Source organism: Lathamus discolor, chromosome 13, assembly GCF_037157495.1.
Source record: "Lathamus discolor isolate bLatDis1 chromosome 13, bLatDis1.hap1, whole genome shotgun sequence".
NCBI lineage: Eukaryota > Metazoa > Chordata > Aves > Psittaciformes > Psittacidae > Lathamus > Lathamus discolor.
Genome location: NC_088896.1, coordinates 3,714,487 through 3,742,198, shown reverse-complemented (window position 1 = coordinate 3,742,198; position 27,712 = coordinate 3,714,487). Strand labels below are relative to the sequence as shown.

The 27,712-nt window shown below is 42.4% G+C and overlaps 1 protein-coding gene across 9 annotated transcripts in view; it reads left to right on the top strand.

Moving 5' to 3' along the window:
• Positions 1–27,712, top strand: part of TNRC6C (trinucleotide repeat containing adaptor 6C) — a 104,607-nt gene that overhangs the window by 38,716 nt on the left and 38,179 nt on the right. For all 9 annotated transcript variants that reach the window (XM_065693976.1, XM_065693981.1, XM_065693978.1 and 6 more), the window contains 2 exons: positions 8,282–8,608; positions 24,446–27,037. In XM_065693976.1, coding sequence (XP_065550048.1) covers positions 8,282–8,608; positions 24,446–27,037 — 2,919 coding nt within the window. The remainder of the gene's footprint in view (positions 1–8,281; positions 8,609–24,445; positions 27,038–27,712) is intronic.

The window sequence follows — 27,712 nt, the reverse complement described above, 5'->3', positions numbered from 1 at the left end:
TTCTCTCATTTATCATGGCTGAGTTCTGATCCTATCACTCAGCAATCTGATCAGCCCCATCTTCTGTCTCCCCAGCTTGGTGTCATTGGCAGATTTAATATGGATATTCTCTAGTCCATCATCTGGTTGTTAATGAAAGAACAACGTAGGCTTGGATCAAGTCCCTGTGGAATCTATTCTGAAGCATACTTCTGTTTTGACAGCAAACCATTGATTCTCCCAGAGAATGTTTCAACCAATTTACATTTAGCTCACATTTCCCCAATTTGCTTATGACAATACAAAGTAAAAAGTCATGTCAGAAACCATTACAAAGTTAAGATGTATAGAGAGAGCTTTGGATGGTGAGATATGGGTGGAAAATGTGAGGGAATAGGGAGAATTTGTTTGAACTGAAGCACATGACTGTGTCAGAGGGAGGAGCAAATGAGTGTCAGGGTAGGTGTTAGAGGATTTGTGGTGTTGATGAAGTCCTGAATGCTTCCCTATTTTAGACCTTTGCATAAAGCCAGCAGTTAAGAACTTAACACCTGTAATTAAATGAATTAGGGAGAAAACCAGAAGATGATGAGATAAAGATGGTAAGAGCTAACAAGGGACAGATTCGGGGAAAGTTTGGCTATCTCAAATGGTTCTGATAAAGTGGGTGTATTGAGACACCAAGTTCTAGCAAAGGAAATACCCTTAGAAACCTCAGAAGTTCTTACAGCTCCATTTACAGAGAGAGGTTGGGCTGAGAGGTGCCATGGAGAGGAGCAGGTATCAAGAGATTGAGGGCAATGGTGGGTTTATTAAGACATGCTTGAAATATGCACATCCTGGCAGGAAGACCCTGGGATGTAGAGAGAAGAGAAAAAGGGGAAGAGAGTAAATGGTAGTGTGAAGTTAATGATTCTGTGTTCTGGTTACTGTGTCAGGTGGCAGTGGGGAGCTTTGGTCAACCCACAGGACTGCCAACACCAATGTCTGTGTAAGGAAAGTTGGTTTGGTACTTCAAAAATTAGATATGCAGCCGAATGAATACATTTTCCAGCTCACTTTAATATCTCCATGGTTCTAGCAGATCCAGGAATAAGGATTAAAATAAAACCTTTAATTTTTAAAGAGGTAATATGTGAGTCTCACTGTTGGGAAGGTGATTTGTGACTGGCTCATCGCTGTGGGCGCTGTAAGTTCATACAATGTTCTCAAAATAGTGGTTTCCCACAGATGATTGTAAAACTTTTCTGGATGATACTTTCAAAGGTTTCTCAGCATCAAAATTAGGCATTTATTTTTGACTGAACTGCAATCCCCTGAATAGATAACAAATGCCGATGTTTAATATGTATAAATATATATATCAATTTATGGTGGGCAGTTAACCTGCTAACCTCATGCTGTGATTGTATGGCTGGATATAGTTACAGGATACATGATGCTCATATCTTGATGAAGCCTGTGAAGTGTGTTCAGGTGAGCAGATCAGACTAGGAGCTGCAGGGTTTGAATTCATCGTTGCATAGGTACTTTCTCATGCAAACCCAAAACCCATTTATGTATGGTTGGAGAGCTTCATCAGCCAACAAATACACTGGTAAACATGACTTAAACACTACTTCACAACAAGCAGAAAAGCCTTCACCTGTGAGTATGTCCTGAATAAAATATCTCTTTCTTGGAACAGGTTCTTAAAACCTGTTCTTTCTTCTGCTGTTTAAAAAAAGACTTTCCAGTTGTGATTTGGGTTTAGGCTGATGCAGTTCTATATGGGTGGATTCTGAGCTTGGATTCCTTTTTCTTTTCTGGAGTTCTAAGCTCTGCCAAGTTTCATTCATTATACAGTGTGTAACTGCAGTAGTAGTTTTAATCAGTTGCAGTTTCAGTAACGTGTAAGCAGTAGCAATTATTAAGAATCAAAGCTAGGTTGGACAGAGCAACCTGGTCTAGTGGAAGGTATCCCCTCCCTGTGGCATGGGGTTGGAACTTAGGTGAGTTTCATTGGGTTCGGACCCAAACCAATCTGTGATTATATGAGAGCTGGTTTCTGGAAGTGTGAGGTTGAGACTGACTGTACAACCACACTGGGTATGTACCATTGCGCCTGCTAAAGCAGAGGAGACTGAAACAGGGATGAGGGATTGGATAGTCTTATCTTTTCAAGGAACTTCCTAGGTAGGATTATTTCCTACCACTAAATTACACAAAATTGGGTTGTTGAAGGTGGTTGAGAAATTCTAACAATTGATTTAAAGGTTTTCCATGAACTTTGTGGCTTCCTCTAAATTCTTAGTCTGACTTGGAATTTCCTAGTTACCAGTTCAAGTTCTGTGTACAAGGACTAAATTGGTAGAAGTGAGAGAAGTCTGTAGAGACTGTTGGAAAAATAGGTTGTTAGAAGTGGGATGTTGAAAGACAGGCAGGAAATGTTGCAAAAGTCAAGGAAGTGGAAAGGAAATGTCTGGAAGAGGAAGCAGAAGATGCATTGTCGTCCGTTAGGAGCTTAAATGGCAAGGTGGGGGAATAAAGTTAAACCAGGAAAAGACTTTATTCCAAGTATTGGATAAATGATACGTTCAGGAACTGGTCCAAAATTGAAGGATTTCTTTAAATAGATGGTGTTAAAGTTCTAAGGCCATCATAACACATACATTTTCACTTTTAACCCTCAATGTGGGCTTTGATGTTAAACTGCAGCTTCTGGTGACATGTTTAAAGCCATTTTGGGTAATATTCAAAACTAATTTTGGGAGTCTCTTTGCTTTAGATTGTAACTTTTCTGCATTTTTCTTTCAGGAGGAGTTTGTGTGCCTGGGGGAAGGGAAAGTGCAGACAGAGAATTACCCACTTTTGTATAGAAACCTTGGGAAGTAGGGGTTTATGCAATAGTTTACTGAAATACCTGTACTTTTGCCAGTAGATGTCACTGTGGATAAAAAATACCAGCGCTTAGTAGACAAAGGAGGTAATTTGCTAAATGAAAATTCATCCTTTGAAAGTAGATTGGGGGGGCAACATTTTTTTTTGTAAAGGAGGCCTTTTTTCACCCTATAAAAACGGATTTCTGACCAATCAGGAGATCTGGTTTTGCCCACTACAATCCTGTATTTTTTGGGTTATCTTCGCCCGACTTGGGTAAGTTCATGGCTTTCTATCTGACTTCAGAGGGGGGGTCTGTGTATGAGCGTGCTCCTGATGGGCTTGATTTTGAAAGCATTTAGTGTTTGGAGGTTGCTTTAATAAGCACCAGTCTTCACTGCAGTGTGTATGTGCGGGGAATTGGACATGGAGGAAGTGGCTTCATTAAGGTTGATTTGGAGGGGGGAGCAAAGACGAGGAAAAAAATTGCCCATATGATTGGCTGGGAGAATAGCTCTGAATTATGGGATCCATCTGTTTCCTGTAATGAATTCATAAACCCATCAAACAATGACCTGAACGAATTGCTGAAGGAAAAAAATAATACACTGGCATGATATGTTTAACGCAGTGAGGCATTGGCATTGTATAATCAAAAATTCTTCTCACATCCAGCACTTTGTAATGGAGCTGCTGTGTTTAATAGAAGCTGTAAATAAATCCTGTCACAGTAGCAGCCAAGAATGCATTTCTGGGTTTAACTGTTTCTCTTCTGGAATGTCTGGTCCTTGAAGGCTTTAGAAATGCAAGTTTTATAGTGGAACGTGGGGGCTTCTGAAATATAGAGAAATGTTAATGAGGTGAATGAAAGGAAAAAGCTGCCATAAATCAGTATTATGTGGCTTAACCAGTTTCTTTCATTTATGCATGTTCTTTCCTTATGTCATAGAAATGTACTTAAAAGCTATTGTTGTAATTGAAATCTGTTAGACTGATCCTATTCATTATATTAATAAAATCCACCTACAATTGCTCGTAACACTTTTTTATGCAGTTGGGATTCCCGAGATTGTAATCATCAAAAAGCATATGGAGTAATTATTGGATTTGTTTGGGTAAAATTGGATTAACAAGTTTAGATACCATTAAGTACTGATAATTATTACAAGCAAGCTCATTGTTTAGTGTATGTACAGCTCTCGGAATGCAGAATAAGCAGATACCCATCACAAACATCTTAAGAGCAAGCAGTCTCAAGGCTTTTCTTTTACTCCCTTAATTGTAGTTTTGCAAGAGGCTTTCTACTTCAGTGTTTGTGCTAGTTAATCATGTGCTAGTTCTGAAAATCACTTTGTATTCAGTCCTTTCCCCCTCTTACATTTGAAACGATATTTTTAGCATTAAAGCAAATTTCGCCATTAAGGCTACGTTTTAATTCCCGGGTTTCACGCAGCTGCCAACCTCACATTAGCCGTGACAGTGCATGACTTGAGGTGCAGGGGTGGGCTGGCTGCTCCAGCGGGACCGCGAGGGCTCTCTCCAGATTGGCAGCTTGGCCCTTGGGGCTGATTAAATGTCGAGAGCGCAGAGCAGCGGCGGCGGCGGCGCAGGCAGCCCCTGCTGACCGTATGCAAAAGGTTCCTGTCTGCTCTGCTTTTTTTAGCGTGCAGTTGGCTAAAACATGACGTCTTTGTACATTGTATGTTCTGCAAGGGATAGCCATCGTCTCAAAATACATCCCTTGGAGGAAGGAGGAGGTCTAAGAGGCTTATAAAGAGGTTCTTAGACCAAATATCACATGGCAGTTAATAATTAAGAATCTAATGTAGATACTTTGAAGGGTAGGTGCTTCTCACTGTGCATAGCGAAGGAAAATTGCTGTTTAAACATTGCTGAAGATGACTAATAAATAGGTGTGAAGGTTTTTCAAAGAGTCCAGTCCTATTGTCTTTGTGACATATATTCCCCAAATATTAATGCTGTGTTTAAAGGCTAATTTCTAGCCTGATACAAAGCTGGAATTTGGGAATCAAACCTCTTCCTATGATGTTGTTCACTCTCTTTATGTCCTGTCAGTAGTGTAATTAAACGGTTATTTTCTAGCTACCATGATTTGTATACACAGTATTTGTGTAAGAGCTTCACTGAACTAAATAAAACCCACGTTGCTGTGTTGATTACAGAAAACCCAGTAATACTGGCATGCAGAAATAGTATTGTAAAATCTAGTGGGTTTGGTATTTTGAGTTGCTTTGTTCTTTTATCTGTCATTCAGATACGTAGAAGGAAAGATTGTTTCTAGCACTGAAATTGGGTTTCTCTGGCCACACCTTTGCAGTGAAGCAGCTTTGTTAATTTACACTAAAGTAAAGGGTGTTGTGGACTCTGTGACTTGCGTTAGTGATGGTTATATTCATACATATGCACACCTGTTTGGAAGTACCAGATGTGATAGATAGATACAGTACTGAGTATATAATGCTTTCTAAAAAGCAGCCTCCCTTGCTCTCTGTAATACAGAAGCCCAGACTGGTTTGGGTTGGAGACCTTGAAGCTCATCCTGTTCCAACCCCCTGCGGTGGGCAGGATGTTTCCAATTAATTAATATTCCTTAAGAAAATCTTGGAACCCGGCAAACATTGACTCTGCTGGCATTGTGCCATTAGTGGGTTTAATTCTCTTTACACTTCTTTAATTCCATGGAAAAATCACTCCTTGGTTTAAGTTGGTTTAAATAATAAATATTAGGGAAAGCTGCAGTTTCTCCCTTTGCAGTGTGTTTGTCCCTTCCAGGCCTTTCCCCAGCTGACCAGGACCTTGGCGTGTTGGATGGCGAGAGCTGAGCTGGTTCCAGGAGAGGCATTAGGTGGCAACTGAGGAGCAGTCTCCATCCTCACCTGGCCATGGCTTCCTGTCCTACCCCTCTGCCTCCTATTCCCTGGTGTTCCCTCTGCTCTGCTGGCACAAGGGCTGTGAGCTGGTCTGTTTTCCCAGTCGCAGAAGCTTCCTGGATGAAATGGTTAATCGTTTTTGTGGAGCAGGCTGTGTCTGGAGTGTGCTTTCTCAGTCTTGCAATCAAATTGCAAACAAACAGCTTCATCCTCTGCAGAAGTACAGAGTACAATGCTTGTAAATGCTTACATCTCTATAATAACAGTAGTAATAGTAACACCACAAGATCTCTAATTTTCCCATTCATCAATGTTTCAGTCATTCAGAGGATCAGTTTCATAGATTATACTGTTGTTTTTTGAAGGCCAGGTAGAATGGTAAAATCAACAGGTCTTAAAAGAGACCCATTTAAACTTATTATGTATTGATGGGTGACAGATGTATATTGAAAGCAAAATAGTTTTCACATACATATTGAATATGCAAATTTGAGATTTAAAATTAATTATTCTGCATTTTGTGCCATTTTGAAGATTTTTTAATCTTTTTAGATTTTTAATGTACTTTTTTAATTGTCAGAGTTAGGATAAACTTGGTTTCTGAAGCTGGTGGTATATTTTGAAAAAGCAAAGAAGGTTTTATTCTCTATTCTTCAGATGTTACTGGTACATTTTTATATATTCGGAGTTCTTTTTTTGTGATAGAAATAAGTAAAGGTGAAAGGTTATTTAGGCTTCCCAAAGGCAGAAGCAAAGTGCTGATGTTTGCTGTCAAACTTGGTGTATTTTCACCTGTCCAAGCCCCTGCTTGCTTTGAAACCCCGCTTAACAGCACCATGATGCGTGTTCACTGCTGCTGCTGTGGACATCCATCAGTTCTTCAGGTGTGTCAAACCCTGGAGGGAGGCTCAGTGCTGGGTTTATGCTGTATACACAGTAATAGGAGGTGCAACTTTGCTCTTGTTGGATATGGCTTGTGATGAGCCAGAGGAATACTTGGTTCTGCATGTCTAGGGAGCCCAAATGGCTTCTTCTGGGTGGCTGAGCACCTCTGGTAGGTGCTACCAGGTGAGCTGAGCAAACCAGTGTGTGTTCCCAGCCTATGCCATGCTGTGCTGTGCCACTCTGCTCCCAGTATCCTCATCCCAACAGCCTTGAGGCTGTGCCCCAGGAGACCCAGCCCTGCTGTCTTCTCTGCACCAAGCTGTGCTGGTAAACCCCACCTCAGACTGGGGTGGCCCTGGCCTGTTTATTTAAGGCAAGGTTAATATGGGGCTTAACAAAGAGATATGCCTGGAGTGCAGATGTAGAAGACTGGGGTCTAGAAATGCTTTATACAAAGACCACAAGAAAACAAAAGCTTTGTGTGAGCGCTGAATAAGCTGGTGGATCAGGTCTCTTAACTTGTTTTTTTAGGAGGTCATTAGGGGTCTGCAAATTTATGCTTTCTTGGGTATAGGCAGTGTGATTTGATGTTAGCATTAGCAGTCTCGCATCCAAAACTGAAGAATTGCTGAGCTAAAAAGGCAGTGGGTGCTCTGGATGGGTGCACTAGCTTGCCATGCAGTTTAAATGAGATTCTGTTTAGTACTGAATTGTCACATCTCCTCTTCTAAACCATACCGATTCGTTGCAGTAAGGAATAAAAGGTTCAAATACTGTAACAGGCAGTGCCTAAGCAGAGAATCACCAGATTTTATCCTTATTTTTAAAACCTTATGCTGTTTTAATTCCAGTAGTGTTTATAGGATATTGTATTTTGTCCTGGTACTAAAGAAGTGGTGAAAACTATGGAAAAGGAAAGAGTTGAGGCAGTATTTAATGTGTGAACTTGATTGTGTATATAGGATTTGCTCAGTTGTCTGCTGATGTTCTCTCTCTTTGTGTAGTGGGTACCAGGTATATAGTAACCAGCATCTCTAGTGTGCTGCTGACTTCTCATGCAGCCTGTGGAGTGGAAAGATGGGAGGTAAGGCCAGGGCTTTGTACAGTTATAACCAGACCTGTAGGCTCTCACAAGGAGTTGGGGCCTTTATCAGCTGTATTCTAGTACATAAAGTTTACAGCCCTGCCAAACCTGGTTTTTTAGATGCAGGTTTCAAAACTGTTACATAAAAAGTTTCAGGAGGCTACATACATAGTAGTGCACTAACCTGAGTTCTGGTCCTAACACTGTTTTATTTAGAACATATTCTTTATATATTTTATAGTCCATAGAATGACAGTGCAGTTTGTGTAGAAGGGGACCTTAAAGCTCATCCAGTTCCAACCCCCCCGCCACTGGCAGGGACACCTTCCACTAGAGCAGGTTGCTCCAAGCCCCATCCAACCTGGCCTTGAACACTGCCAGGGATGGGGCAGCCGTAGCTTCTCTGGGCACCCTGTGCCAGCGCCTCAGCACCCTCATGGGGAGGTAAACCCTCATGCGTTTTGCCAGCTGTTGTTTGGGAGCATGAAAAGCATTATCTGTTTTCTCAGGTACAGAATAAACCCCACCAAACACAACTTTTCTGATACTAAAGCCATTTTTGGTTTTGTTCTTTTCTGTGTAGTGCCAGAACCTATTAAGACCAGTTTAAGCCAGCCCCAACCTGCCGGTACCGGTACCAGTACTTCCACCAGCACTATTACCAACAGCAGCAATGGCAAGCGTGCGTCTGCAAATGGGCAGCAGCCAACTGCATCCCGTTACCTGCCTCGTGAGGTGCCTCCACGCTTCCGCCAGCAAGAACAGAAGCAGCTCCTAAAGCGGGGCCAGCCACTGCCCGCCGGGACTCTGACCGGCACCAGCCCAGCGCAAGGAACTGGCCAAGCAGGGGCAAGTCCTCCTCCGCAGCAAGGAGCAGGTGGACAGCATCATCCCAGTAAGACCCAAACAGGTAAGAATTGAAGCCCGGTGGGATATCAACTCCTTTACGTAGTTCTGCACTCCACTGTTAGCACAAGTGTTGCAGAAACTTAAGAAATGGTCAGAATTGTCTTAAAATACAGGATTTCCAGCCAAGCCTGTGCTCTTTTTCTTGCAGAATACAATGTGTCATTTCTAGGATCCAGTCTGAAAACGTTCTCTTTACCTATTTAGAAGCTCAGACCTGTGGGGTTCTCTTGCAGTTGTTTCCTGTTTCTTTGATAGCTATAATGGATGCAGTCCTCAGGAAATGTAAATATTTCTTTAGTGATCATTCTTCCAGAAGCATTGTTGATTTAGGTATTTCCAAGATTTCATATATTGTTCTGGCAATTTTAATGCCTTTTAAAGATAATTTTGCATATAATTGTAGGAAAATAAGAAATAGGAACTTGGCTTATGTTGTGACACTTCTATGCCTTTGCCTGCTTATGCTCTCAATTGCTATTCTCACGTTAGGAAAATACTGAAGCTGCTAATGAGAAAAGCAGCAGCTCTCTTCTTATTTGCCCTTCTGTGCTAGAGATCATGTAGCTTCTGCAGTGGAGATGAGCTTAGCCAGTGTTTGGTGTGTATCACCTTTTTGATCGTGCCTTTGTTGTGTATGTCATGTTTGGCAAAGCAGGGAGTGTTCTAAGATATAGTTATCAGTGGCTTAGAAAAGGTTATCTGGAGTAAGTCCCACAAGGGGGTTTGATTTCTTGGATATTAGTAATTTCTGTATGATCTCAAGTGTTGCTCATTATCACTCATTAATGTGTCAAACATCACAAAATTTGGTTCTGAACTGTCTGCATGTTTTCCCTTTGGGCATTAATGAATCTTTCACTATTCTGCTGTACTTGCTGCTGAGCTGAACTCCAGCAGAGAAAATTATTTGGTGTTGTCCTTAGAAGTTTTAGTTAGATAAGAAAATCGCCACTCTTGGAAGTGAAACCTTTTATGGTTATTGAGATGCATTTGAACATACTCAGCTACTTACTCTCCAGAAAAAGAAATCTGAAAAGGCAAAATAAAACAATAGTTTATTTACTTAAATATTGGGGTTCTTAGGGAGGAAACAGGTTTTACTTGTAGTCTTGAGTATTTGACTTTATTGAGAGGGAGAGCAATGAGTTCTCACCAGTTAGAGCAGCATTCTCTTTGCAAAGCATAGCAGCAGGGATGGTGGGTGGCAGTTATGGCTCCTTTCTGATTTGGAGATGTTTGTAAACTGTCAGACTAATGTTCTATGTTAGATTAATATATATGTTTATTATTTTCAGAAATCCAGTAATGATTTCTATAGTAGAGACAGATTGACAAGCTCAAGTGGCTCAGGTTGTCTGAGGGTCAGTACTAGATGTCTTCCAAACATCATTATAGACAGATCTGAAACATCCTAGATGCTTAAGAAACATGCAGTAAATCATTAAATGAAGTCTACCATAAATCATAACATAATCCATAAAAGAACTTGACTTGAAAGAGTGCAGCATTAGCTGTCTGACTTGGATCTTGCTGGATGCATTTCTGCCTGAGGTTGTAGACTTCTTTTCCCGATTCCTATTTGAACTTGCTGTATAAAATAAGCACTAGTTGCCAGGCTGACAAGCTGCAGAAACTGTCAGCAAATGTTTTAGGCTGTTGAATTACTTTGAGTTTTTGTTCTTTTGCTACCTTTGTGTTACCATTGTAAACAGAATGCAGTGAAAGCTGGTACAGATGAGAGGAAGAGGAGTGCAGCCACTTTTCAGTTTCATATTGTGTTCCATATTGCACAAGGTTAACCCATATCAAACTCAGCGATCACTTGAAAGCAATTAGTGCAGAGTCAGAATTGTCAGGTTGTTATTTACTATGTAAAATCATAAGAAAAGCTTTCAAAGTCACCAGAGAATCCAGGCACAGTTCTTGGAGCAGGGAAGAGAATCTTAGACAAGCTAAATCCTTGGCTGCATTCTTAGTCTGCTCACAGAAAGAGATTGTGTTTTGAGCCTGAAATGGTTGCATCTTCCTCGTGGAAAGAGCTTGCTGAGTACTGGAGCTCATTTAGTTCTCTTTCCAGTAGGTGGAGCATCAGTTCACTTACTAACTGTGAGCAGGAGGGAAGACAAAACCTGTCTAGCTCAGGTTATAATGACAATATGCCTGGCTGCTTTGTGAGGCTGGAAGGAGTGTGGAATATCTCACTTCAGAGAGACCTTTGTAGCCATGAACTACATATTACTCCAGTCTTCCTCAGTCTCTTGTACTGGCTTCGCCTTCACCTTGACAAGCGTAAAGAGCAATAAGAATATCCAGGGAAGGCCAAAACTTATTCATCTCAGCTGTTAGGATTTGAGTGACTATTAGCCTTAGCAATAATGATGGTATTCCCAAAACCCTCCAGCACTTAAATTAGGAATTTTCCATGAAATTTAATTCAAACTGGGTCATATTTTTGTGAGTATGGAAAGAAAGAATTTTAAACATGAGGATTCTCACTGAGCAGTACTTTGTCAGAAGGAAACTCTTTACCTTCCTCCTCTATTCATCAGTAGGAACTATATTGCTTTAAATATCCCTCTGGTTCCTTGGGTATTTAATTTACTAAGATGTCTTTTCAAGTAGTTTTCAGGGGAAAAGAAGGGAAGGCACAAAAAGAATCAAAAGTTGCCCAGAAGAATCAGTGTTGGGTGCCTGCTGCACACACACAGGAATTTTGTCTGTCTGAACAGCACCTGTATTGTAGAAGAGTGATCACTTCATGGCTGTTATTGGACATCTACAAAGTGTGAAGGAAGTCAACAGCACCTCACTGCTTAGGGTTTCTCCCTCTCTGGTAGCTCTGAGTGCCTAACCAGAACTTGCTAGACCTGGGCCGTGGACTGCCCAAGGAAGTCTCCATATGTGGCTTCATTATAGTCCTGATGAACAACAGTAATTTTCTTTTTATGGATGACCTGGTATTAATCACAGAGCCAGGATCCCCGTACACCAGCATCTTGTATCCAGAAGATCCTTAACGGAAATTCATTTCCGTAGCTTTTCTTTATATGGGGTCATATTCCTTCAGAGTTAACTTGAAATTATGCCACCACGTTCCTTCCAGGCCGTGTTTATAACTACCTGGATGCAGGGAATGCTGTTAGAGAGGCATTGCCAGCCTCTTCACTGTAGAAATCACACTGTTTTATCTCTTTATTCTCTTATTAGCAGTCTCTGTTATCTACTGCCTTGCCCTAACCAAAGCACTTATCAGAACTCTTAAGTGCAGTGTCATGAATTAAAAAGGATGTTCTGCCAATGTAAGTTGAGTGGGAATTAATGACCACTAATATATATTCCTTGTTGGGTTTATCATCTGGGAATACCAGTGAAGTGGATGAGAATAGTGATTTTTTGTTTCTTGTTTAAGGCAATCTCCAAAACATGAACTAGACAAACTTAAGAAATTAAAACATCTCAAATTACATAGACTAATTTAGAAAACAGTCCTTTATTCATTGTTAACTATGATGAAACTGTTTTCTGCACTACTTTAGAGCATTTTTTATAGAATGGTTACCTGTCTGGAACTTTATCTTGAGCGATAGTGTATGTTCTTGAGATGCTCCCTTGGTAATTAATCCTTTGCAGGATTAGGCCGAAGGAAAGGTGCAGTTCATGAGCTGAGCAATATTCTGGTATCTAATTGAGTTCGTTATTTTTACTTAGAGATGGAGCTTTTTATCTCTTCTCTCCCCAGTTTTCCAACTAACTCCAGTAAATGTGATGAATACTTCCTTCATTAAGGTGTGAGGCATTAGTGGAATGGTCTTTTTGCCATGTGATCTCAAATAACTTAGGTAATTTCTGAAAGCCACCTTGGGAGAGTAAAAATAGCAAGTAATGTATCCTCCTTTGTCTCTTTACAAATTGTGAAGTTTGTATAGGAGTCTCCAGGCAGCCCCTGTGCGTTTGATGATTGTAAGAACAAAGATCAAAAGAAATAAGCTGTTTTTCTTGAAGATGCCTTTTACTTTTCTGCAACTCAGCAATGTGAAACCAGCATCCATCAACTCACCAGGAACGTGCCATGTCCTGTAGGAGCCATGATAAAACTTCAGTGAGTGGAGTGTTTTGTGGAAGGGAGCTATAACATGTTTCCAAGTCTTAAAAAGAAGTGAAAGCAAGTAATTCATCAAAATGCAAAACCACACAAGCATTGTGGAAACTGAAGAGTTGAGCTTTTAATTTGTGCTATCAGTTGTTTCGTGGGAAGTGAGAATTTGCCAGCAGTTAGAGGTTTATTTTCCTGCTGTGGGTTGATGCCCCGTTCTGTGCTGAACTTTCCTCTTCGTTTTATGAAGCTTGAAGCTCTATTTCATTTTTCAAGATTTCCTTAGCTGCAGTTTGCATATTCATGCTTGTGACGCAGGTATGGTCGTGTTGGTGTTGGGGACAGTTGGAAGTTGCTGTTGTGTGGCACGTTAACTCTTCTTACAGATCTCTTTGTATTCATTTTGTGTTTGATAATTTTTTTTTTAGGAAGAAAGGTAAAAAAAATCCCCTACTTCCTGTTAAAATCATGTCTAATAATACTGCTTTCAAACATAGAATCATAGAATAGTTAGGGTTGGAAAGGACCTTAAGAACATCTGGTTCCAACCCCCCTGCCATAACTGTGAGTTGTTTAGAGTTACTTCTAATAGGGCAATTCTGTGCAGTTGCAAAGTCATATTTGAGAGAAGTTTTCGGGAGAGATAATATCTTTCCTAAAGCCAGTCAATATAGTTGGAAAACACAGATAAGCTTTGACATCAAGGTGTGTTTCATTGGAGGTGGTGACCTTCATGCTAAAAGCATGTTTGAACAATGGCCCAGTTTAGCTCATTATACACTGTGCTGGTGCTAGGTAAGGCCCATGTATGCAAAAGTAGTTCCGAAGTGTATGAACAAGGTCTCATTTCAGCAGCTTGAAATAAGATTTAGCTTGATTTCCTGACAGCATGGCAAATGGGTGGATTTCTTGGCAAATAGAGCATGTGAAAGCTGCCTTTATGGAAATGGTTTGCTGAATTTTATCTCTTTGGGCCCATATTCTGTAATTCCATTAGCAGAATATCTTTGCTGGCTGAACATTGCTGTGGTTTTTGCTTTTAGTTGGAAAGTTACAAAATTAAACCAGGAAACTTTAGAAATTGATGTATTGTGGATCTTCCGTAAATAGTTTTTTATATGAAATAGTTAAACTACTAAATGCTATAGAGATCAGGGATTAGACAGTACATTTATTCCTCTTGCTTGCACACTTTATATATATGTAATTTCACACTCTGTATAGCAAATACACTTTTTTTAAAGTGTACTACATAATACCTGGAACATGTGCTGTGTTGTAGCTTTTGATCTCAGGTGAAGGAACTAGCAGGGTGATACTCCCTTGTGAACACAAGAATCAGGTATTTATAGTACTTCTGTGGAAGGTAACTGTATATAGCAAACACATAATGTTTATTATCTATATTAAAGCTCCTAACAGCTTCCAGTTGTTGCATCACTTGACTAGGTGTTAGCCACAAGCAGTTCACTGTACAGCTCATCACTGTACACAAAGCTTCTGCAATGTGGCTATGTAAAAGCTCTCCTACTAATGGGATCAGATCTGATGTTATGCCATTTGTGTAAGAAAGCACAAAAATTACTAGAATTTGTTTTGATTACATCTTTTCTCATGAAGTTAGTATTGTGAAGGGACGCTCAGGTACTGCCAGAGATTGCAGGAGTAGGGAGTGTACTGCTTTCTTCTCATTTTGTTCCTAGGGGCTTTGTTTAGCATTTGGTACCCCATGTCCCTGGAGATCAGGCACAATTCCCAAAGGTCACTGGTGACAGGTATATGTTTAGACAAAAGGAAGTTGAAAACCATTGTACAAGGACAAAAACGTAGCAGTTAACGTGGAGATGGGATCTAGGCAGTACTGTCTGGATGTGCTCTGGAGTGATGAGCATACTCTGAAATGCAATAATGAGAAAGTCTGTGGGAAGTGAGGCTCAGCCACAAAAGGGTTTTGTCTCCCATGTAAATGTTGAGGAATTCCATATAGTGCTTTGAATATAGATGGAGAAGTAGCAGGCTCTGTGTAGCACAAATACAGGCATTATGAATGAAAAATGATGGTAAAACCTCATCAGTAAACTAATCTTTGGAATGAATTTTTCTGCATTGTGTATGTTATCTGACATCAGGCAGCCGAGCGTGAAAAATAAATCTGCTGCTTCGAATTTATTTGTCAGAGATTAGATTTTTTTACTGGGAGAAAGAAAAACAGGCATCTGTAAAGGCTAAATAGCTGAGATGCCTTTAGAGTTCTGCTGTCCTCACTTCCAAAGAGTGGGGCTGTTCAAAAGCACGATGACTCAAAGGCCACTGCTTTTGCTTTAGAATCACAAACCTGCATCCTACCTCCAGCTTTACTGTAAGATGGCTGTGCTCTGCTGTGAGGCAGAGACATGAACTGCCAGGGTGTCTGTGGGGGAAAAAAGGTTGGGAGACAGAGTCTGGCAAGTTGTTAAACTGTGCAGATGGCAGTTTTCTGGCAAACCATGTGAAGAGGCTGAGTAGCAGGACCTGTCTCTGGTGGTGGTGAAGTCAAAAATAGAAAGAAACTAAGGTCAAAGTGACCAGGAAATCAGAGTTTGGTCCTTGGGAAGACCAGAAAGGGAGAACGTAACTCCCACGGGCTGAGATAAGAACAGCCCAGTAACTAAGGTATAACACAAATCACTGCTGCTACCACCAATGATAATAATGATAAGAGAAAATATCAAGGGAAGAGAATACGATACCACCGCTGAACGAATCCGACCCCCAGAAGCAAGCTCGTGCTCTTCCAGGTAACTCCCAGTTACCTCCCTGGGCATGACGTGCTGTGGTATGGAATACCTCTTTGGCTAGCTTGGGTCAGGGGTCCTGTCTCTGCTTCCTCCCGGCCTGCCCTCGTCCCTCGCAGAGGGCTCACAAAGTCCTTAAGTCAGGATAAACATTACTTAGCAACAACTGAAAACAGTCGGTGTTGTCAGCTCTGTTCCCAGGCTGGAAGTCAAAACACAGCGCTGCACAGCTACTAAGAAGGAGAAAAATTGACTGCTACTGCTAAACCCAGGACAGTGCCTTAGTAGTAAAAAGAAGGCCAGTGGAACTGGTCTGATGGTCAGCAGGGAGAACCATTGATAGATGGCATCAGTGGTACTTCATATGAGTTTTCCCTGCATAAGTAAACCAATGATAGATGTAGAACTAAGGCTACAGTGAGAGCACGTAAGGAAATAAAATGTTTCCAGGTGTCTGGAAGTGCTGAAATTCATAGTGGACTGCATAGAGGATGGGTTGGAGCACTCTGGCCCACTGACATTCCTTCAGAGTGTGAGAAAATCAACCAACCAATATTGGAAGATGAGAATGAAGAAACTGAGGGATTGCAGATCAGAGTAATCTGCTAGAATGGTACTAGAAATAATAACCAAAGCAGCTAGTTTTGTGCATTCAGAGCTTTGCAAGAGAAGGACAGAGCCAGCATGGGTTTGTGGAGAGGATGTCATGCCAGTGGAGAATAGTTCCCTGTCAGGGGTGCAACAGGCAAAATTAGAAGGGAGATCATGCCCTAGAAGTCAACTTTGCCCTGCCTGCGATAGCAGCTCAGCAGACTTTCTGTGTGGTGGTGCAAATAAGTGGGAAGTATAAAACAAAACGATTGTGAGAAGTGTCGTAACTGCTCAGGAGGATGTAGGCAGGGAGCAGCTATCAGTCCTTCCTGGCAGGATGAGAACGTTTCAGTGAGAGTGCAGATTTGTATTCTTCAATGTCTGCATCAGTGTTTTGGCTGTAAACAACAGCGGTGACAAAAATGTGTAATGGAATAAGAAATAAAAGGGGAAAGTTCTTTCTTTTGGCCAGACCAGCTCCGTACACAGACATGGATATGTGAGTATCACGCTGCAGATACGGATCTGGAGCTGGTCACAGGGTAAATAGATTAATAGTGTCACACTGTTGAAAAGAAGACAGACATACTGAGGGATGTGAACAGTGCTGCTTTCCATGAGGCACTTCTGATAAGGCCTCTGAATATTGAGTTCAGTTTGGGGGTGGTACTGTGCCTTCAGAAGGAGGTGAAACAGCTGGGAGAAGTGCAGAGGAATGCAACAGAAACAAGCCTTGCAAGGTGTGAAGGAATTGGAGCTCCTAAGTCAAGAGGAAGACTGGAGTTATAAATGCAGGCATACCTAAATGACTGCTGCAGGGAAGAAGTGATCTGTTCTGTGTGCCTGTGATGGATCAGATAAGAAATAATGGACTTAAATTCCAACAAGGAAGATTAAGGTTAGACATTAGGAAAAACGTGCCAGTATGAAAGCTATCTGAAGAAGTGAGATAGAGCACTTGGCAATGTGCATTCTCCATTGCTGGAGGGCTTCTTCCTTGGTGGGTTGGGTAGATGTCACCTAGTATGTATGAGGAATGGTTCCTTGGATCAGGTGAGTGTTCTGCGTGACCTCTCAAATCCCCTTTTCCACTGTGCAGATATCTGTAAGAAGTTCAGATTTCTCAGACAAGGTTGCTACAAGATGGGACTCGTGGAAGGGAGCAGGTGCTCTCTGCTAGCACAGGCTGGAGTGGGAGCTGTGCTTTATGTCCCCTCAGACTGGTGTGGGGTCTTGCATTGCTTTCCTGTGTGCTCCTGACTGGTAAAAAACATCCCCTTGGAAAGCTGCCCTGTGTAAGTACCTGCCTCTGCATGGAAGCTGATTACAGGAAGTTTATGTTATTGATAAAATAAAATACAGGGAACACGGGATTATATGATACGTTCTGTTCCAGTTTCAGCATATCATTTTAATTAATGGGAATTTCAATCATGTGTAGCTGGTATTGAAGGAATGTAATAAGCCACAATGATATTGTCAATGTAAAGTTATTGCAAAATTGACTCTCCAACTTAGTTTCTGGTTGCATTTGAAATAGTTTCCTGAATGGGAACTAACCCAAGCAGGTTAGATTTTCATTCATCTCGTGCTTTTAAAATGAGGTTGAACCCAACCAGCATTCAGATACTGTTGCAAAGAAACAGAGAATAAATGTCTTTAGAAGGAAACCAGCTATTTTCAGGGGTATTTCATTGGAACAGTTCTTGAGCCAAGAATAGCAGCAGCAATTGTGCTTTGGTAGCGAAGTGGCAGCAATCCTGAGAATGCAGCCAGCCCTTTAAAGAGACATCAGTGGTGTGTGACCCGGTGCAGGAGGGACAAACTGCACCAAGGAATCATAGAATCATGGAATGGTTTGGGTTGGAAGGGACCTTAAAGCTCTTCTAATTCCAACCCCCTGCCATGGGCAAAGACACCTTCCACTAGAGCAGGTTGCTCCAAGCCACAGCAGATTGAAAATGTGCTCCATTTACTGGGTAATTAATATGTATTTGGGGCAGATAGGAGGAGGGAAGACAAAGGAAGTGAGAAGGGGAAATAATTGTAGGGGAGTGTATTGGTCACACTGAAAGTTTATGTGTAAATTATCCTTTTGGATTTGTGTGTATTTTTATTAACACAAATTATGTATATGTACTGATAAAAATCCTCTACGTGTGTTGTCAGAATTGGCGATGTTATTGAGGTCCTGAAAACATTAAGCTGCTCCCCCTTCTGTTCACACTTTGTGTGTTCGTATGTCTTAAAGCAAACCAGTGCTCCGCAGTTGATAAAAGATGGTCGGTCCCCTCTTCTGCAGGAGGCAGGAGTCGCCCTGATCCGTGCTGCAGTATTAGGGCAGTTCTCGGCGTTTATAAACAACGGTGCCTTTGATTAATATGCTCTCGTGTTTGCCACTTAGATCTGTGTTAGACAGAGGCTGGGAAGTCATTAAGGGCTTGGCGACACGCCAGCGTACATCTGGGGCTTGGTCTGCTGCTGGGGTGGGAGCTGGCGGTGGGGCAGGAGCTGTTGGTGTCGGGCAGGGAGGAGGGTACCAGGCAGGAGCTGCTGTCAGACAGGGAGGAAAATGCCGGGCAGGAAGAAGGAGCTGCTGTGAGGGCAGGGAGGAGGACTGTGGCAGGAGCTGCTGTCGGGGCAGGCGGTCGGCAGTTCTTCTCTTGGCTGACTTTCAAAAGCGGGAGAAAAGCAGCTAGGGTGCTAATTGTAGCTGGGTCCTGAAGTGAAAATGTTTTGTGACAGTTGAAAGAATTTAAAGAGGAAGGAAGATCGGTTTAGTGTCAGCTGCAATTAGATAATCAAAGCTTAAAAATCCTGCTCTGTTGATACCTTCACCCAGAGTTAAGGAGCGGAGTGAGGGGAAGGGGGAGGAGGGCTGTGCGTGGAGAGGGCATTTCCATAGCCAGTGCAGCCAAGGCCCGGCCGAGCTTGCAGGTTGTCTGGGCGCACGCTTGCACAGAGAGATTTTCTTGGCAGCTCTACAGGATGAGGCTTACTCTGTACACAGCCGACATATTGAAGCCGGGAGCCCCGGAGAGCGTAGATGCAGGAGTAGAAACAGCTCTGCACACAATGTAGCGTCTCCTAGGATGGTTGGGCGGCTCCTTTCTCCAGGTATTTGATTACCCATCAGCCCTTTTTAGAGCCAAGAAAAAAAGAAGGACGAGAAGAGAAAGTAACCCTAACCCTGAGAAAATAGCATCTGGTTCTGTTAAATCAATTTCTTACATAACATTTCAGCGGAGAGCAGCAGCGCAGCGTCCGCAGCTCTTGGCTGCGTTTCAGGTTTGATAAAATGGCGTCTTCGCAGCGAGCTGCTTGCTAAAGATATGTTGCACTGAGCAGGAAAAAAATGCAATTGTTTGGTGTTTTCGACTGCTTTTTGTTGTGGAGAGGTGGCGTTTAGTGGCGTCTCTGCTAATACTGAAAACTTGGTTTGGTTTGGCTTGTTAATGCGTTTTAAAAGCTTTCAGCATCAGAGGAGAGGAACTACATTTTAATGTCGTAACAGGATAACGGGCTTTGCCACTCGGGTACTTAACTGTGGTTTAGTTTTAAAATAAATAAAGCTGCTTTATTCAATGCTTCCCTCTATTTCCTGTCTTTTCCACATTATGTTATGCTGTTCAAGGTTTTAGCTTCCTCACATCTATGAGACTTGTTTTAAGGAGCTAAGTGGCTTCAGAGAGATGGCAGTTTTCAGATCTGTCTTCTGTCTCAGCGTATGGATAGAGTTGGATGTGGCAGAGAACCTGAAACATCAGCACTGCAATTCCAGATTCTCTCCTTTACTGTATTTTGTTCTTCAGAATAAATGCTTGTGTCATCTTTTCTTTTATGAAATCAGGCTGCATTTCATCGAGCACTTAAAATGTTTCCGGCAATTCCTGTTTAATTTAGATTTAGATGTATAGCCTTTCAAAGGTCTGCTCATGTTGAATTGAAAACTGTTTCTTTTTTGGGAGGGGAGAAAGTCATTTGCCCTTTTTTCTCACTTCCTGCCCAGAATGGCTAACCTTTGTGTGACAAGTAAAATCCCCAGGGGGGCTGTCACCGGCCTTTGGGATTTTTCTCTATTCTGCATGTCACAGAGAAGAGCAACCTTGCCTGTAATCTGTCCTTTGGGCAGGACAGGACGAGTCAATGAGGCAGGTTGTTGTTATGCTGACTAACATGAACTGAAGAACAAAACTGGTACTAAGAGGGAATCACTGTTAGAGCTGATGTAAAATTGGATGAGCAAAACTTTTATTAATAGTGTGGGTCTTATTGAGAGTTGCCATTCCACACCCTCTCATACATTGGTTCCTGATACATTGAGGGTGCATCGTTTTACTGTGCAGCATCCAAACTAATTGCTGTAATGGAAGTTATGAAGATACAGTTATTTTAACTTGTCTGAATGAAAATGAAAAGAAATGTGATGATGCCATTTACAATAATAAGGATTGAAGTTTTGGGTCAGTCGCATGCATTTTGCTTTCCTAAGAAATGCACGCAACAGCTTTTCTCATTTCGCTCTACTCATACTTTACATTTGGAATCTGTGTAAACATTAACTGCTTTTGCAACTAATTACTCATCTTCATTTTCAAACACAGCCTAAACTGTTTTCTGTCTTTAGTATGCACTAAGTTGAAGTTGGTTAAGTATGTTTGGAACAGTGTGTAGGAACAACAGCAATCTCCTCCCACCACCCAGTGACTCATTTAAAAGTCCATTTCAATTTGTGGGGTAGCAGCACAAGGATTTGCTAACACAAAATACCTGTGGTTCCTGTTCCTCGTGCTGTGCTTAAACCTTCGCTCAGTTGAAGAGGGAGGATAGAAATGGTTTTGGGGGACTGCAGTGCTTTTAGTTCTGATCTTTGCATAAGTAAAGAGGAAGTAATTCTGAAGAATTTTTTTAGTGTCCCATGGGTTCCCATTTCAGTCTCAACAGCTTTGAAAATACAGGAAAATATTGGCAATTTCTATAAAGAGTTGGTTTCCCTGAAAGTTGGAGGAAATCTGTGTTCAAAAAAACCCAAACCCAACCCCAACCAGCCAAAGAAATTCAAGATTTCATCACGTAAAATTCTTTGCTTTCATTCTTTTCCCCAGATGTTTAAAGCCCCTATGGATTAAGTGTAAGACTGTGCTACTAGTTATTTAGTTTGTGGGAATTAACTCCTTCTAGTCACAGAAAATGGGAAAATGTCTCTTGGTTATTTGCTTCTAGAGACAAGAACATAAAAATTACTCTTTTCAGGATCCATTCTGTACTCAAACTGTTAAGTTGTTTTGGCAGCAAAGTCACAGCTTTTGCAGCTTTCTGTTTACTTTGTGAACTCTTTTTTTCCACCCTGTTTTTTTATAAGCTTTGTAGCAGCAGCCTTTGGTGTTAGAACCAGTTATTGCAGGACTCTGGGTTTGCTCTGATTTTTGCATCTCTGGCCTAGGAAAGGTCCCAGCGTGGTCCCAGTGACTCCAGAGCAGGGCAGGCAGAGCACGGGTACACCGCTGCTCACGGAATTACTGTAATCCCTATCCAACTAATTCCTTAGAGGTTATCAGTGGTTATTGTTGAGGCCATAATCTGAGCCTTGGTAAGAGGAGCTGTACTGATGGTACGTAAAGAGGAATAACTATGGAGTTGCAAACCCTCGAAAAGCAAAGGGGTTTGAGCTGCGTGTGTGTGGCTTCCAAGCCAAACATACTTGGTGTGACACTGTCTGGAGTAGATATGCTTATCCAGGCTGAGGCACTTGGCCATTTTCTATTTTTAATATGGACATGGACATCTCCTGGGTTTTATACTTCTTCCCCCTCACTGTTTTTTTTTTTTTTTCCTTCTTGTTTCTCTGACTGCTCTTCAAAATCCTGTCTTATTTAATGAACCCTTTTGCTTCCTGCTTTCAGCAGTCTAAGCTGTTCTGTCACCTTCCTCTTCCATTCCCACCCCTTTCCATTACTTTCTGTCTCTGCTCTCAAACTTGAGCCGTGCTTTAACCACCACCTCTGGGGGAGAGGAAAAGGGAAAGGCAAAGATTAAACAAGCAGCTGCCTTTCATCTCTTCTGGTCAGTGTTGGTGTCATTCTTGGGAGTATTGAGACATCTTGTGCTGGGCTCTTGATCCTTCTCCACAGAGCTGCCCTGCAGAGACACTCTCACACTTGCCTCGGGCAGCACCATCGTTCTCCCAGGCACTCGCACATGTAGCTTGGGTTTCGGCTTTGACAAGACCTTTTTTTATTGGAACAATGTATTTCAAGGCACTGTTAAATCTTCCTGTCGTGTCTGAAACAGTCGGTGCTGAATCTCACCACCCACAGTGCGAAGTGAAAAAGCTTCACATAGCTCCTCTTATCTGATTCTTTGGTTTCCTCAACTTCTTACCTTCTGGCCTGGACTGCTCCTGCTTTTTTTCTTTGTTCATTCCTACAGGCTCATTTTTCTGACCCCGTTGATCCTTTTAAAGCCATTTCATAGGCTTTCCTTCCCCTATCGCATCTTATCTGGTATTCTGCTCCCTATTCAACACCTGTGTAACAAACCCAGATTATCAGGTAACTTTTCAACCTTCTTCCTTAGCTCTGTAATGTAACCAGTTGGCTTTATCTGGGAATAACATGGTGCTTTTTTCCTTTCTAGCCATCGCATGTAGGGGAGACAATGCAGGGAAATCCAAGTGGCTCCCTTTCAATGACAAATCATTTGTACTTGTCATACACATGTCAATTATTTAGCTCTTTCTGTGAAAAGCTAGGCTTTTCCTGGCATCATGAGAAGACAGGTGAGGAGCTAAGACTCCTTTCCCTTCCTTTCTCTGACATTCATACTTTTGCTTTAACTGACTTAAATAATAAAAAGAAATAAAGCAAAAACCAACATGGAATAAAAAAAGATGCAGTCTGTCTTCGTTTCTTCATCTCTGTAAATCTTCATGAGCCAACTAAGTAATCACCTCCCTTTCTTGAAAAGCTACAGGTGAAGTGTGTGAATAAGACTTCATCAAAGAGAGAAAGCTGCTTTTTTGTTCACGGAACAGTTTTTCTGCAGTATTAGAACAGCTCTAATTGGAGGCTGTTATAGGAGCTCAGCACACCCAAATATTTGTCACTGAAATTAATGCATGTTAAGCATCCACTGGTAACAGCTGATTTGGGAGATTTGTTGCATCCATCTTCCCCACACAATATCCTTCTCATTCAAATAATAAATAATCAAAGTCCTCTTTCTGCAAGTAAAAATAATTGACATCCAGAATTTGTAACTGAGGGATATGCAGTTTTCTCCCTTATTTAGACAACCAGTTAAGAGGAACTGTTCCGCAGATCACCTGTAGTACATATCCCTAAGGTCAGGCTGAATTACTTGTTATCAAATTCCCATCAAAAGAAACTAGCAGGAGTAATCTGTACTAGAAATCTTGTAGAGAGTAATCGGGATGGAAAGTAAATGCAAAACCTTGAACTAAGCTTGAGTTTTCAGCTTGAGAAGTGTTGTATTTTCCAGTTTAACATGGTGTACCCCAGCAAGCAATGAGATGCTCAAGAGCTTTTGTTTCATTTTTTGGATTAGTGTTTCTGAGGATGCGGGCAGTGCTCTGAAAATACTGTCTCCTGAGTACCTGTGTGACATAACATTGATTTCCATTGGGTTTGGGGGAAATTGGACTGTATGCGCAAGTGCAAAAGCTGCATATAACCCTTTAAGACGTAAGTTTCTTGACAAAAATCACTGTTATTTAGAAATGCCCAGGCTCTCTACTAAAATGTAAGTTACAGCAGAGGTGTTTAAGTATATAATTGAACTGAATAGAAAAGGTGCTGTCTGCTGTTCCTTTATTTACAGGAAGAGTGAAAAACCTAAATGCATTGTGAGTGTAGTGTATTAAACGTGATGTTTGTTGTATCTAATGTCAGGCAAACATACAGTTTTTGTTAATGCTCTTTCTTTATGCTTCTCCGAAGAATGAGAATTGAGTCAGAATAAATTATAAGAGATTGCTAGATACTCTCCTGTGCTTTTCCAGATTTGCTTTTTAGCTTTGCTTTTAGATTTTTCATAGCTTGTTTGCTGCGCTTACTTATTGCCTGCTCATTATTTTTGCTAGTATACTAAGGGGTAGAAAACACTTCTGTTGCTCTGTTCTAGAACTGAATTGTTCCATTATTCTAATTGAGAGTTTTGCCAGATTAAAAAGAAGCTGAATATGAGCATCGTGCTTTATTGTAGTGAGGAAAATCTCTGTATTATGTTAGAGAACATACTCTAAATTTTAGCAGACTGCAGTGTTGTAGCTAGCAACGTAAAATAGTGCTTAATTGAGGGCTTTTGCTGTGCTTGCAGAGCAGACTCATTTTTAACTTTTAACCTTGTTGGATCTTTTCAGATCTCAGCCACAGTGGATTGGGAGACCATTATGAGAATTCCCACTGGGGACAGCAGCCCGCTTTCAGGAGTGAAGGCAACTGCAGCTGGGATAAAGTGATAATAGACAGGACTGACAAGGAAGCGTGGCCTTCCATTACCGGAGCTGAGACTGAGTCTGCCTCAGAATGTACTACAGACACTGACTCTGCCTCCAACTGTGGCTCAGAGAACAGTAGCATGGCTACAGGGAGTGCCCAAGGCAACTTCACTGGACATACAAAGAAAACTAATGGCAATAATGGCGCCAACGGAGCACTCGTCCAAAGCACTTCTAACCAGAGTGCCCTTGGAGCTGGTGGAGCAAACGGTAACGGCAGCTCGGCCAGAGTGTGGGGGGTGGCTGCGGGCTCCAGCTCTGGCCTAGCTCACTGCTCTGCCAGTGCTGGGGATGGAAAGATGGACAACATGATGGGAGATGGTAGAAGTCAGAACTGTTGGGGTGCTTCCAACTCGAATGCTGGCATTAATCTTAACCTTAACCCTAATGCCAATCCAGCTGCCTGGCCTGTACTTGGACATGAAGGAACTGTGGGAGCAGGCAACCCTTCCAGTATTTGCAGTCCAGTCAGTGCCATAGGTCAGAACATGGGCAACCAGAATGGGAACCCAACAGGCACCTTAGGTGCTTGGGGAAACTTGCTGCCGCAAGAGAGCACAGAACCACAAACGTCCACTTCTCAGAATGTGTCTTTCAGCGTACAACCTCAGAACCTTAACACTGATGGACCAAATAACACTAACCCCATGAACTCTTCACCAAACCCTATCAATGCAATGCAGACAAATGGACTGCCGAACTGGGGGATGGCTGTTGGTATGGGGGCCATCATCCCGCCCCACCTGCAAGGCCTTCCTGGTGCTAACGGAACATCAGTTTCTCAAGTCAGCGGGGGCAGTGGTGAAGGAATGGGCAGTTCAGTGTGGGGGATGTCCCCAGCTAATCCTGCCACAGGAAACAGCAATTCTGGGTTCAGTCAGGGGAATGGAGACACTGTGAACTCAGCATTAAGTGCTAAACAAAATGGATCCAGCAGTGCTGTGCAAAAGGAGGGAAACGGAGCGAGCGCGTGGGATTCAGGACCTCCTTCTGGTCCTGGGGTACTAGCATGGGGCAGGGGTGGTGGCAACAGCGGTGTTGGTAGTATGCATTCTGGAGCGTGGGGCCACCCCAACCGGAACACCAGTAACGGTGTGAACGGGGAATGGGGCAAGCCCCCAAACCAGCATTCCAATAGCGACGTCAACGGGAAAGGATCAACAGGGTGGGATAGCTCTAGTGTTACCAGTCCGAATCCTGCCATGCAGCAGGGCAATGAACAAATAAACTCTTGGGCCAAAGCTGCAGCATCTGGCACCACAGCTAGTGAAGGAAGTAATGACAGCGGTGGGAGTCAAAATGAAGGCAGTACTGGAAGGGAGGGGGCTGGAGAGGGCAGGAGGAGAGACAAAGGGATGATAGACCAAGGGCAAGTTCAGTTGCCAAGAAATGACCTTGACCCCAGGGTCCTGTCCAATACAGGGTGGGGACAGACCCCTGTAAAGCAAAACACTGCCTGGGAATTTGAAGAGTCCCCAAGGTCTGAACGAAAGAATGACAATGGAACAGAGGCCTGGGGTTGTGCAGCTACTCAATCTTCAAACTCAGGGGGGAAGAATGATGGGTCCATCATGAACAGTACAAATACCTCTTCAGTATCTGGGTGGGTCAACTCTCCACCGGCAGCTGTTCCAACAAATACAGGTTGGGGAGACAATAACAACAAAGCACCAAATGGCCCAGGGGGATGGGGAGAGTCAGCAAGCTCTACTACTGTTAATAATGCTGCTGCTGCCAAAAGCGGCCACGCTTGGAGTGGGACCGCAAATCAGGAGGACAAATCACCTACCTGGGGTGAACCTCAGAAACCCAAATCTCAAAACTGGGGAGATGGACAGAAATCAAATCCAAGCTGGACTTCAGGAGGTGGAGATTGGACAGATTCATCATCTGTTCCTGGACACTTGGGTGATGGGAAGAAGAATGGATCTGGATGGGATTCTGACAATAGATCAGGGTCTGGCTGGAATGATTCCACAAGGTCTGGGACCAGTGGGTGGGGAAATGGCACAAACAGCAAGGCTAATACAGGTACAAGTTGGGGGGAATCTTTAAAGCCAAGCCCCCAACAAAACTGGGCTAATAAACCCCAGGACAACAATGTAAGTAACTGGGGAGGAGCTGCTTCTGTCAAACAGACTGGGTCAGGGTGGGTTGGTGGGCCAGTGCCAGCCAAACAAAAAGAGAACTGTGAGGCAACTGGCTGGGAAGAGCCATCTCCACCGTCCATTCGCCGCAAGATGGAAATCGATGATGGTACCTCAGCTTGGGGCGACCCAAATTACAACAACAACAAGACTGTAAACATGTGGGATAGAAATAATCCTATAATTCAGAGCAGTACCACAACCAATACCACCACCACTAGCACCATTATCAACACCAACATGGTTGAACCTCAGCCATCGCACCAGTCAAGTGCCCAGCCGAACCGGTCCCCGCTGCTTGGTCCAGGTATGAAAATAGTTTTATATCATGCTTTATACAGATTATTTAATGTTGTCTGACTCTGTGGTTGTACATTAAGGATAGAAATCTTATATTTATGTCATACACTCTGAAAGAGTGTTAACTTGTCTTGAGGACAACAGGAACCCATGGAACCTGGCACACAGAATTCCATAGTCCAAGTGAACGTAAGAAAGGCTTGCAACAATATCTGGTCAGTAATGTGCTGGGTCCTTAGATGATTGATCCGTATTTATTTTGTAAGCTCTTCCACTGTTACTTAGCACTTCCTTTGAATTCAACCCTTGGAGAGTTTGGGGCCTTTCGGCTAACCTTTATTGTGTTGTCTTGTGGTACCCTTGCTTGGTCTTTGTTCGTGTTCAGGCAGAATGCATCTGTTTCGTTTCTGCAACCCATATCTCTTGGCACCAGATGCTGCTTAAGGATTGCATGAATTCAGGCTGTTGCTTTTGTTCTGTCTTCTGTTGGCTTTGATGAAGAACTGGTTCTCTTCCATATTTCAGGTCTTGAGCACGGGTAGTACCCTGGACTTATACACGATTCTCATAAAGCTGGATTGGTTAAAGATGTTAATATTCAGGCTGGCTGGGAGAAGTTATTCTAACTTCAGCCATGTTTCAAAGACAAGTTGTTAAGCATCTAGGGGTTTTTCTAATCAAA